Source organism: Ipomoea nil, unplaced genomic scaffold, assembly GCF_001879475.1.
Source record: "Ipomoea nil cultivar Tokyo-kokei standard unplaced genomic scaffold, Asagao_1.1 scaffold3142, whole genome shotgun sequence".
NCBI classification, from domain to species: domain Eukaryota; kingdom Viridiplantae; phylum Streptophyta; class Magnoliopsida; order Solanales; family Convolvulaceae; genus Ipomoea; species Ipomoea nil.
Window position 1 is genome coordinate 8,528 of NW_017619570.1, and position 13,857 is coordinate 22,384.

A 13,857-nucleotide genomic window follows, 5' to 3' on the forward strand; every position below is an offset into this window, starting at 1 on the left:
GACGAAGAAGGGTTTCGTAAGTATGTCTTGGATAAAGCCTTTGGAGAACGAATAATCGCTCTTTTGTTAGAAACAGGTTTATATGGTTTGATAACTCGCCACTATGATGAATGGTACCCTCTTTACGTTACTCAGTTTTATTTGAATGCGTATGTGGCTTCTGATTTCTCGAGCATAACTTCAAGAGTTAATAAACATCACATTGTGTTTACTGCTGAGGATATTCGATCAACTTTTGGGTTTCCCAGACGAGATGAGTCCTACAAATCCAACCTGATATATTATCATCTAGATCCGGAGGATTTCTATGAATCCATACGACACAAGGAGGCCCCTTCCAAAGATGAAATTTCCTGGCCCCTCAAGAAAAAATGGTTCCGGTTGGATCATGAGTTCGCAGTAGACATCTTCAACAAGATTGTGGACCACAAGACTTCTGGCACAGATGATGTCACAAGGGAAAAGCTGAAAATGCTGCACGCCTTCCTTCATGAGCATAAGGTTGATTGGTCCAAAATAGTATTCAACAACATCGCCCACACCATCACATACCATCGCAGGAGTCCTGGTGACATTACAAAGAAGATGGGCTTCGGTTTCATTATAAGCCATCTTCTTGCCACAAAAGGAGTGATTATACGTGTTGGTGCTCCACCTGGTCAAAAGGTTTGTCACATGAAGCAAAAACCATCTGGATATGACAAACAGAAGGCGTTGGAATTGGGCATTCCTCTTGAACCCAATCTACCCAAAGGTAAGTCCAAACGAAAGTTAAAAACCCCCAAAGTAGACGAAGAAGCTCAACCAAAACCAAAACGGCAGAAACAAGAAAAACCTTCTTCTCGGGTTAAGACTCAAAAGACGGTCATCTCCCAACCAAAGACGAAAGGTGATCCTCCTCTCGAAACTTTGATCGTGCAGAACTCCTCTGAAGATGATGATGATCAACCTCTCACTCGTCTAAGCAAACGAAGTCGAATGAGACCTGCTCAAAACCGGGAACCCTTATCAAAAGGAGCAACATCACAGGGGGAAGACATCCCGAAAGTATCTACCTCTGAGGGGGAACTGAAAACTTCTCTGCCCGAAAGAAGTCCCGTTGTTCACAAATCCATCAATCCGAATGCATCTCCTGTTCCTCATCCACAAGAACCTACCTTAGCAGAGCAACTCCTACGAGAATTGACACAAGAACCTGCTACTGTAGAAATGGAGGAAAGATGTCAAAATCTTCCACAAGAGCAGGGCTCTCCAGAAGACATCCCGAAAGCAGCCTCTGATGCTCCAAATGATGCTCAATCTCTTCCACAAGAACCTACTATTGCAGAGCAGGTAATTCTGACACAAGAACCTGCACTAGTAGACGAGATGACAGCTGCTCAAACATCATTTGTCCCAAAACCATCTGCTCGTCAATCTTCTCCAGACCGGTACACCCTCGATAAATCTCTCAGAGAATCGATTGAAAGAGATTACAATCGAGTTCTACAATGGCACAAGTGGCGCACGGCACCTCTCAGAACCTTTCTCGAAACTTTTGAAGCCATGATCGACGAAGAAGAATTCGCACTTCAATGGCTTGAAACTCAGGACGTCACAAAGGCTGTGCGAATTGAGGAGATCCACCGAGTGTACTCTTATAGAATAACTCATCGATCTCTCGGGAAGGACAAAGCTCCCTTGGTAATTCCTCTTCATAAACCTCCCATGGATCCAGTGACTGAAGCCGAATTGAAACAACTTCGCTACATCATGCTGCTATCCAAAATTAAAGCCAAAATGGCCGAAGATCATCCTCGAGATCCCAAAGGCAGTGCTAGTGGAACGAAAGATGTTCATGGCAACGAAATCGATGAAGAGGATGAAGAAGAAAATGAAGACGAGAACAATGATGATGAAACAGAAGACGACAACAGTGGTACTGATGATACTGATGATGATGATAATGATGATAACAATAATCAACAAGGAGGAGAAGGTGCTGAAGAAGAAGAACCAGAAGATAGCCACACTATCCTGGTCGAAACGGACTATGCTAACTGTCCACAAAGACCACCTCTCTTGAAAATACCATCTGAAGACGAAGACTCGGATGAAGCATCCAGTAAAAATCCAGTTCACTCGTCTCGTGCTATCATTCCGCATCTGAACGAATCTGTACAACAACAACATAATCTTCCAGCTCATGAGGACAGAAAGGAAGCCTCACCTGAACATGGCCACTCGATGCATGGTGAAAATCCGGAAGCACCACATCATGATGAACACAAGAACTCTTCTCCAACACGCATTGAGGACGATTCTATCGCTGAGTCCCCACGGACCATTATGAACCTCATGCGAGAAACTGTTCATTCAGCTGAACTGATTCACAAGCAATATCTCGCCCTAAGGGAGAAGGACACGAGAGTATTGAATGACCTGTGTCAAAAAGTCAATCTACTCCTTGATGTACAATCTCAACCACAGCAACCGAATCTTCCTCACGACAAAACTCTTAAGCAATTGGTGAAAAGAGTTTCTGATCTTGAAGAGAGTTCAAACAAAGTCGCTAGGCAGCAACACGAGATTAAGCATTCTCATTACGGCCTCAAGGAACGTGTTGACCTAGCTTGTACCAAGATTGACACTTATCAAGACAATTCCTATCAACTTGGTGAATATGCTCTTCAAATTCTGGGATATGCTCAAGACATCCTGCTTGCAATCAGCCAAATCCCCTCTGTACCTCCTACTGCCTGCGCTGATGATGCCAAAAAGGGGGAAAATAGGAATGATGACAGAGATAAGGATGATGACAACCAACCAAGAAGGGATAACACGAAAGAAAGATCTTCGGAAAAGCGAGTCTCTCCTCACAAAGTCTCGGGTCACAAAAATCCCTCTCATCCACCTCCTAAGTCTCGTGGACAGTCCCATGATCAAAGACGCCATGGTCGCACTCAAGACAGCGAGGCTCGACAATCTTTCGGCTCTGAAGCCAAATATTTCTTCACAGGACTGTCAAGAAGAGATCAAGTAAAACTAAGACAAAGGCTCATGAAAAATACCTCAGTCACCATGGATGGCATTGGAAACTTCGTGGACTATGTTCCATACGAAGAAAGAAGCGGTAAGAGATTTGAAGGTTGCAACAATCCCATATGGTTGAAGAAGAAAGACAACCACACAAGGCAAAACTACATGAGCACTCAGAACGAAAGGATTAAAAGACAAAACAAGGAGTTGTGGGAAAAACACGATGAAGAGATCAGGAGAAGAGATGATGAAGCTAGAGAAAGAGAAAGGATTAAGAATCTCATCGAAGATCTATCAAATGTAACCAAAGACTCTCCTCAATATGTCATGCACAATGCAGCTTTCAAAGTGCATAAAGAGTCAGGCAAGAGCTATCAAGAAGGAATGAATTCGTTTGAACTGATCTCCTGGTGGAAGTCTGGAATAGTGGAAGGCAACAACATTCGAGAAGCCTACAACAATTACACGAGTCTAAACATCAAAGGAGGATATGAAGAGCTCGTCAGAAACAATCCAATCAGGACTTTCAGAGCAAGAATCAACGAGAAAATAGACTACGAGAGAACACAAAGAAGACAGAAAGAGAAGGACAATCAAGAAAGAAAGAAGGAAGCTCAGCAAAGGTTGAATCTTTTAGAAATGTAAGTTATCCTTTGTTTTGATTTCTTTTGACAGAGTTTTTGTAATGATTTTATCTGAATATCTATGAAACTCTCATTGTCACACATCTCGTGTCACTTGTCTGAGTTAAAAAGTCCTTGTCTTTATTCCTGCTGCTTCTTCGTAGAAAATACTTGTAAACTCTCGATAATGGCTGTGTTATTAATAGAAATATCCTTAAGGAGCACTTTCTCAGCCTTATAAGAAGAGTATAGGTTTTGGCATCATCAAAAAGGGGGAAATTGTTAGGAACCTTGTATTAGGATTTTGATGATACCAATGTAATGTAGAAAGTAGACCCCTAACTCTTACGTTTCTCTTGTATCGCTACTTTCGTTCTAGACGAAAGTTGCCATAACTCATATGTAATTCGTGTTAAGCTAGAACAAACACACGAAAAGAGTTATGAATAGAAGATAGGCTGATCAAGACGAAAGAAGACTCCACAGCAACGAAAGAAGGAGTTGTCATTAAGAAGACAGTTCTTTTCAAGACTATCCCAACAAGTATTCTTCTTCTCATCAACAAGAAGAATGTTCTACCTGTCTGATTTGACAACATCCTAGGACAATAAGGACCTCAACTCATGAGACACGCTCTCCAAAGAGCATTTAATGAAGCTGTACTATCTCTGGAGCTAAAAGACAAAAGCCATCAAGTCCTCCATACCTTCAACGGCTACATAGTACAAACCCTTTAATGGAGCATTAAATGCATGCGGCTCCATGGTCCTTGTCCAACGGATAAAAGGTTCGAAAAAATTCATCTCCCTCCAACGGATGAATTTTCATCACCTATATGAACCAACCTTCATCAACTAAGAAGGTGCTGGTTCATTATCACTCTACTCACTCTCTTGCAAAAAGTCCTTGAAAAGTTAACAATCTCAAAGCTTTTTGCGAACCAGTTAATTAAGGTGCTAAGGCATTTGAAGTAGATCATCCATCACTGCCCTACATCTTGAAAGAAGTCTTGCACTCTTGAAGCAATCATCCCACACCATCAAGACTTTACAGTTGGAGGAATCAAGAAATACTTTCTTACCAACCTCAACTTAGAAGAAGAAGTTGATAGAGGCGGAGTAAACTCTCGGAGTTGAAAAACCTTCAAAGGTTGTCCGGCTTAGTGATCAAGGAAGTCTTTGTGTAATTGTACTAAAGAGTGATAGTGCAATCCTTCCAGCAGTTGTGGAAGAAGAGTGGAAGTAGGCAACGTTTGGCCGAACCACTATAAAATCTCGTCTCCCTCTTCTCTCTACTTACTGCTTTATTTTACTGCTTGCATATCATCTTTTTCATCACTCCTCTTAACTTTTTATCAAACTCGTGCAACCCTCACTTTATAATCTTTCCGCTGTGCTTATCTTACTCAAAAGTGTTGTCAGGGTTTTTCTTTTAAAAACTAAAGAAAAACGAGAGTCTATTCACCCCCCCCCCCCCCTCTAGACTCACCACACAATCTATCGGGACCAACACAGTTATAAATTGATAACAAAAGAAAAAATAATAATAATCAAGTATGAACAAAATCACTATATTTTGTGACAAATGTTATAAATTGTTAAATTCATTATATTAATTCTTTGGGAATTAATCGAGCTCTCTAGCTAGATATTTTATGTTTTCAAAGGTATTTGAGATATTCTATACATAATAGAGGAAAGGTAGCCAAGGTCTACAAGTTTTTGACAGGATAATGAGTTAATGACCTACAATGCCCGGACGAGATTAATTCACTGGTTCAGTAAACAGTATTTGGGAAAAGAGACCAAGATCCGAACCTCGCCAATGACAGTGTGGCCCTGTCTGTTGAGCCCAGTGTTGTAAAAATCGGCCTAGGTGGCCGCTTAGGTGTTGACTAGGCACTAGGCGCCCCTAGGCCGAGGCAATTTTAGCCCTAGGCGGCTTTTAGTCGGCTAATCGACTAACCGACCGACTAGGCACCCTAGGCCCTGACTCGGCAGAGTTGAGCGCCTATTTTAGCCGAGTCGGACGCCTAACTCAACTGAACCATGATCCATAGTGCAGTGTGAACCTTGGTCCATGATAACAAAGATGCCCAAGGAGAAGAGACACAAAAGATATATATTCAAGTTTATAGGTTTAAGAATTCTATAAAACTCACAAGAACCATTCATTGAGTTTAGGAGACTCAAGAGCTCATCGAGATTCATTTAGATCTTTTTAAAGTTTCTAAGTTGAAGTTTTCTTTAATTTCAACCTTTGTGTTGTACTATTGTGTATCTCTATTAATTAAGGGTAGATAGAGGAAGAGTAACAGGAGATTACATGTGAAAACTTGGTTGATCAATGTTTGTTGTGTGATCAAAGCACTTGATATGTGATTCACTGTAATTGTATTGGAGAAATTGATTATAGTGAATTCCTCTTAGACATTAGGAGAAAAGTAGAGAATGATTACATCACCTTCGAACCAATATAAAATTACTTGTCTCATCTACTTTCCTTGCACTTTATTTTCACCATATCTACTCTCTCTCTCTCCCTCCCTCCCTGAGCTCCCTCCCTCTCTCTCTCATTAATTTCTTTAAAATCTATTTTCCACTACACAAAATCTTCTGAGTATATAGTTATGTTGTCAACATCACTTTACTGAATGTGCTGAAAGCTTAACTTAGTCGTTTGAAGAATCCCTAACTTTCTTTCAAAACTTAGAAAAATCAGAAAAGTCTATTCAAACCCCCAAGACCTTTCTTCATTAAACCGGAACCAACACCACTCAGAGCGTATTTCATATTTTTGTTTAAAGATTCTTGACTATGTAAAAGTTTGTTAGCTGCGCTGTACTTATTATTCCTCTTACACAAGTTCTTCCAAATCTTGTCTATATACTACTTGAATTAATAAAGCTGTGTACACTGTTTCATTTTATCGTAGATATCTCTTTAGTCTGTTTGCAAACTAACTAAAATTAAACAAAAGTAGGACTAACCTTAAATGCCATACTTTACTATTGTATACATTAAAATTTTTGAATGACTTTACCGTGTCTTACAATACAGATGCTTAAATAAGAAACAATTACTAATAAGACAACTAAAAAAAAAAAACTTTATATTGCAACTGGATAAGCCTGTTGTCAAAGTTAACATATTTGAAGATTAATTTTGAAAACACTAATTATGAAGGATCAAATTGAATAGTTATAACTTGATAACAAAAAAAAAATAAAAAATAATCAATGTTGTATGAACAAAATAACTATATTTTGTGACAAATGTTATAAATGTTTATATTCATTATATTAGTTCTTTGGGAATTAATCAAGCACTCTAGATTTTTATTTTTTTTTTCAAAGGCATTTGAGATATTCTATACATAATTGATCGAGGAAAGGTAGCCAAGATGTACAAGTTACTTTGACAGGATAATGATCTACAAATCTGGATATTAAGGGCAGTTTATATCATGGACTAGGATTCATAAAACATCATAGACTAAGGATTGAAACAAAGAGGTACAAAATTTATACTCGTAAGGTACAAAATTTCATAATGCAAAACACAAAAAATCACAACACAAGACACATAACATAACATTATAGACCGTGCTGGATTCAAAAGACAAGATACAAAATTCATACTTGTAAGCTACATAATTTTATAACACAAGACACAAAAATTATAACACAAGACACATACACATGTTATATATTTACTTATTTTTCAAATCTGATTTAAGTGCATAATTTGTGTTTAAAGGCACAAAATTTCACAACACAAGACACAAAAATTCATAACATAAGTCACAATTACTAATTTGTTCCAGGTACAGAATTCATACTCATAAGGTACAAAATTTCATAACGCAAGACACAAAAAGTTATAACACAAAACACAAACACATGAATCAGAATCCATAGTGCAGTGTGAACCATGGTCCATGTTATAACGGTTGGATATTAAGTGTGTAAATGGCGTGGCAAGATGAGGAAATAATGGCCTACAAATCTAGATATTAGGTGAACTCTGATATTACGTAATTGAAAGTATATAAATTATATCCAAATGCATTCTTGTCGTTGACAAAGCTATCTATATCTACAAGCTTACTTCATATTCGGACAATGTCAATTACTTAATCCCAGTATATAAAAAGATTCTTTAGAAATTTGAATGACCGGTATGTGAATTGTCGAATTTACGATTCAAACATAGCTGCCCTAAGCAGTCATGTTTGACGTGAAGGTGTTTCTTCAATTCATCTTGGCCACGCATACAATTTCAATAATAGATATGATTGATAATAACAATTCCTTAATCCGGACATCAAATCCATTCCAGGATTTCCAGGTTTGAACCAAATACCGTACCCATTTTGAATTTTGAAAGGATTTCGTTTTAATATACGGAGTATATCAATATTAAGATTTTACAACTCAAAATGTAAAAGTTGGAAAAAATTCTTATGTTAAGGTGGAGCATGCATGCAACCAAATGATATCATGGATTAGGGTCCACCTTGCATTGTAGATTATGGTTTAAAATGACATTCAAGTTAAATGTTTACATTTAACATATTATATGTCTGTAAATAAACTGAAAACACATAACATGCTAACTACACACACATAATATGTTAACGACAATCACATAATATATAGTTAACATATTATGTGCCTTCAATTTAATTACATGCATATGCATGATCTATTAACTGAAGACATATAATATGTTAGATTGTGGATCAAATAAAAAAGCCTCATCAGGTAAAAAATGCGGACAATTTCCAGTCATAGATGCCATCCAAATCAACAGTCCAAATTGAATTTTAATTAAAAACGCGCGGTGGCATATTTGTAATTTTGAGTAAATAAGTTAGCTTGTCTTTTATATGCGAGTGCACATTTTTCCTTCTTCGAGTGCACATTTTTCATTCTTCAAGTGCATATTTTTCTTCTTCGAGTGCATATTTTTATTTCAGTACTTAGTTTCTCCTTTGAGTGCACATCTTTGGCCTTCAAGTGCACGTTTTGTAGCCTTCAAGTACATGTTTTCCTTTCTAAGAGTTCATAATTAATTTCCTTCGGATTTTCCCTTTTAGTGTCCTTTTTTTTTCATCCCTTGCTTACTTGTGATCCTCTTTATGCCTTCAAGTGCTCAATTTAATGCTTACAAGTATATGTCTTATTATTGTGTAAAACAAAAACAAAAAACATAGCATTCAAGTGAACCTTTTTTTTTTCCCTTCAGTGTAGATTTTTAGCCTTCAAGTGCATGTTTCTTTGCGTTCAAGTGCACAATTCTGGACAGTATTTGTTATATCATGTGCATTATTTTCAATAACATATAACTAAATTTCTAATGAAATTTGTGAGATTTACAAACGATTTATATGAGTAATTGGTTTAATAACACTTAAGTTGAATAGCCTCCCTTTTTGGTACCATAAATTGCATCAATTGCACATCTATTGGCCTTCGAATGTAATTGTGTTTGCCTTCAAGTGCATATTTTTTTTACCTTCAAGTGCATGGTTTTGAGCTTTCAAGTGCACATACCGCATTTTTGCACGGGAAGTGGCATGCGCACCTGATCCTAAACCTAATATGTTAATTGCAAACACATAATTTTTGTACCAAAGTTCATAATGTAAGGTGAACCCTGATCCATGGTATAACTTAACAATTGGAGCACGCGTCCATTGGTCACGTACTGTGTGAATAGCGCGTGTTTATAGTTTACTCTTTTTAATTTTTGTGCACAAACTTACAACCCGTTTGGTTCGTGGAAAATATTTGAGAAATGAAATTGAAATTCATTGGAAAAGAAATTATTAGGAAGATTGATATGATTTTATTGTTTGGTTGGGTTTGAAGTTGTAAGGAATAATGAGTATAAAGATCGATATGTCCCTATACACAATAGTAATGATAATAAAAAATAATAGTGATTGTAAATTAAAAGACAATAGTTTTTAGCCAATTGTTTTCTTTAGTGTGTTATTTATAAGCACATTTGACTATTTTGTAAAAAGACAACATTTTGACAATGATTTTTTAAATTCGTTGTCTTTGTGCGTTATTTTTTAAAAGATAACGATTTTATTGCTTTGTTTTGATTGGTGTATTGTCTATAAATACACTTTGAATACACAACATTTCTACGATAGTGGTTTAAAAGTTTGTTATTTTTATACATTTTCTTTAAAGACAACGGTTTTATTTTTTCGTTGTTCTTGGAGTCCATTTTGAATACAGATCACTTTTATAACAATGGTTGTAAAAGTCTGTTGTCTTTGTACGATTTTTTTAAACGAAAATGATATTTTTTTTATCCGTTATCGATTTTATTTATCCGTAATATCACATTTTCATTTTTCAATACACAAGACTTCGTTTCTAAGATAAAACACCCGTCGCCCCGTCGGTAAATCATTAATTAATAACGTGTTGGTTGACAAATACCAACGAATCCTTCAATCATTGAATAGACACATCCCCATACTTCTGCGCCCATAAAATCCTTGCCACCCTCGTTCCTCTTCTCTCATCTCCAACTCTCACCAGAAGCTAAACTTAATACATATTTTCAAAATGGGTACACCATATTTGATCATCTCTCTCTTCCTCTTCTCGGCCTTACTTTCCAACGCAGCACAGACACCCCCCGCGGTGCTCGACACCGACGGAAACACCGTCCAAGGTGGCGTCAAGTACGTCATCGTCCCAGTCCAGCCGAGTCAGGGCGGAGGGCTCGACCTCGCCTCCACCGCCACCGGCAACCAGACCTGCCCGAAGAGCGTCGTCCAAGTCGCCCCAAAAGCGGCGGGCAACTCGGTCACGTTCTTCCCCGTGAACCCCAAAGACGCGGTTCGCAATGGGACGGATCTCAACGTCCAGTTCTCCGGCTCAAACGCAGGATGCCCGGAGTCTACTCTCTGGCAAATCGCTCACGACCCGGAGAACACTGACGTCACCCAGTACGTGTTGAGCGGTGGAGATAAGGGAAACCCGAGTTTCTCGACGGCGAGAAGCTGGTTCATGATTCTGAAGACCAAGAATGGGTACAAGTTCAAGTTTTGTCCGGTTTCGTTGTGCGACTGCAACCCTGTTTGCCAAGATATTGGCATTAAGGTGGAGAACGGACACAGGCGTTTGGTAGTGGACTTACGCCTTACACCTTTGGAGGTCAACTTTAAGAAGGCTTAAATGTTGTGGTATCAGAACCTAAGTTATCTTAGGGATAGGGATGTAGTAGTACAATAAACCATCCTCAAGAGAAAAATCGTCAAGAATAATGAAATAAACATTACTCCGTATACTGGTTATAGTACGTACTGTTATTTCTCTTTAGTTTTATACATATAGAGTGCTATTCATTATCATACCTAGTGTTGTGCAAAATATCATGCCCAATGATTTAACATTTCTATAATGTGATACGCTATTGGATTCATAGTACGTAATAATAATCCTTTTTTTTTTAATTAAAAAAATAGTGCCGTATTAAACTATGTTTCATATAGCTGTGTGGATCAACCGTGTGATGATTGTAAGGCTGATTAGCCTTTGAATTGACCTATATCAGCTTCGAATGCCAGAAAAGACCAAATTTGTAAGAACATATATTCCAATGTAATAAAATACATGTTTTCAAAACAAATATATAATACAATACATTTTTTTTTAATCAGAATTGAGGGGGGACACCCCAACAGAAACAAAAAGGGAGCGTCTCATGCTTCAACAGCGGGAGCTGGATTGATACGTCTCACTGAGGAAGCTCCAATCTTGTCGAGCGCGATCACGCATTCAAGCTCTGAAGGTGGCTCTTCAAAGAGATGAAACCCATGTTGATCCATAGTTGCCATTGAGGCTAATCTGTCTGCCAGCTTGTTTTGCTCTCTGTAGACATGCTCGAACCTAACCTCAGAAAAGCTTGCCGCCTCCTTTAAACACAAAACGCCAATGTTGTGATTCTGCCCTTGCCAGTCCTTGCCTCTTCTCAGCTGCAAAACTGTAGCCTTTGAATCACATTCAAGGATAATTTTTGTAGCCCCGTAGTTCTTCGCCATGCAAAGTCCATGTAAAACGCCCCAGGCTTCCGCCTCCTCTATCGAGCACCTCCCAATTCTGCATGTGTAGCCGCAACGCCAATCTCCAAAATCATCTCGTAGAACTCCGCCGCAGCATGCAATACCATTCCTGCTACAACTTCCATCCACATTTAGTTTCAACCAGCCTGGTGTCGGTTTCCTCCAGGCGAGACTCGTGTCGACTGCCGGAGTGTTCCTGCTCAGAGGCCTACGTTTCTTTGCGAACGCCCCGGACACCTCTGCGTCGTATTTTCGTAGCCAATCTAATTTAAGAGCGCTTGGGATCGAAAGATGGTTGAACACCTCATCGTTCCGCCAACGCCACATCCACCACAGCCTGACTCCAAACCGCTCCGGCCAGCCTTCGTCGAAGCCTTGTCTCACTTCGCCCTGTAGATTAATCGCAAACCACTCCTGCCAAGTGAGAGGTCGAAGCTTTTCTATCATGCGCCAATGTAAGGACTTGTTCCAAATTTGTCGCGCAGCTCTGCAGTCCCTAAAGAGATGATTTAAATCCTCGCGCTGTCCTGCACATTGAAAACAAAATTCGTTAGTGGTGAGGTGGCGCCTAGAACGCTCGACGTTCGTAAGGATTTTCTCGAGCTTCACAAGCCATAAGAACATCGAAACTTTAGCCGGCACCTGCAGCGCCCAGATCCTTCTCCAATCCTTGTCAGCGGAGACTCCGGGAGCGTTGCTGATGAGGGCATACGCAAACTTTACCGAGAATTTACCCCAGCAGTCCGGACCCCAGCCCCATTCATCCTGGACGCCCGCCTCCGTCAACCTGTAACCTGCAAGACGTTCCAAAATTTCGTTAGGCAGAGCTTGCGCTAACTTTTCCCAAATCCAACCCCGATCACGGTCCCAATAAGAATTTACAGTCCCATAAAGATCGGGAAGGCTCAAAGGAATCTGAAGGTGGTCGTAGAGAGGCCTGGAAGTTAGCCATTTATCCATCCAGAATTGAGTTGCATTCCCATCACGGACTATGTGAGTTAGACCCTTCTCCAACTCCGGCTTCGCCTCAACAATGCCCTTCCAGACATTCGAAGTCTTCCTTCTACCGGCTCCACTCACCAGATTGCCATATTTAGAAACCAGGACTTGCGCCCAAAGGGCCTGCGGCTCCGTCTGAATCCTCCAACCGAGCTTAATCATGAAAGCGGTGTTCGTGGCATGCAGGCGTCGTAGCCCCAAACCACCCGCCTCCCTCGGTTTTGTCACCACATCCCAGCTAGCCAGACTTAACTTGTCGCCTCCAGTCTGCTCATTCTTGCCCCATATGAAGCGCCTCGTTCTCTTCTCAACCTCGGTGCAGATACCCTTCGGGAGCGCTGCAGTTTGCATAGTGTAGACAGGGACAGCATTTAAAACGGACTTCGCCAGGGTGACTCTTCCGGCTAAGGAAAGAGTTTTAGCTTTCCACCCCTCTAGTCTTGCCGAAATGCGCTCAAGGAGACTTGCATAGGTATTGCATGTTACCCGCCCATGAATGGATGGCACCCCAAGATATCGTCCCAAGTCCTTCGTCTCGGCAATAGCAAATTTACTTGCAATCTCATTTGCAAGACCGGGTAGCGTGTTCTTGGAGAAGTGAATCTGAGATTTCTCGAGACTAACTTTCTGACCGGAAGCTCTGCAGAATTTAGCTAGACAATTCTGAACAACCTCCACTTGGTCCAACGAAGCCTCCGTGAAAAGAACCATATCATCCGCGAAGCATAAGTGCGATAGAACTGGGCCTGAAGACGCCAACTTGATTCCGTTCCATCTATCGCCTTCAACCTCAGCCGCAATCAGATGACTGAGCCGTTCCATGCATAACACGAAGATGGCGGGAGACATGGCGTCACCTTGACGGATGCCTCTTTCTGGCCTGAACGGGACAAGTCTATCCCCGTTCCAAATAATGGCTAACCTGGAAGTTTTGACACAGGTCATGATAATATTCCTCCAGTTGTCGTTAAAACCGGCCTGCTCGAGGGTGTCCTGGATGAAATCCCACGATAGCCGGTCGTACGCCTTTTCGAGGTCCAGCTTGATGGCCATATATCTTTTGTTGCCCCTTACCTCCCGCATTGTGTGGAGGACCTCTTGGTAAATGATCACATTATCAGAA

The 13,857-nt window shown here is 40.1% G+C and overlaps 1 protein-coding gene across 1 annotated transcript; it reads left to right on the forward strand.

Moving 5' to 3' along the window:
* The first annotated feature begins 10,162 nt into the window (after window positions 1–10,162).
* LOC109166956 (kunitz trypsin inhibitor 2-like) lies at window positions 10,163–11,100 on the forward strand. Its single transcript, XM_019315859.1, has one exon. The coding sequence runs from the start codon at window positions 10,234–10,236 to the stop codon at window positions 10,846–10,848; it is 615 nt and encodes a 204-aa protein (XP_019171404.1). The 5' UTR covers window positions 10,163–10,233; the 3' UTR covers window positions 10,849–11,100.
* Window positions 11,101–13,857: the final 2,757 nt, after the last annotated feature.

What these genes read in the sequence shown, in the direction of transcription:
- LOC109166956 (XM_019315859.1), top strand. Translation starts at nt 10,234, where the DNA reads ATGGGTACACCATATTTGATCATCTCTCTCTTCCTCTTCTCGGCCTTA.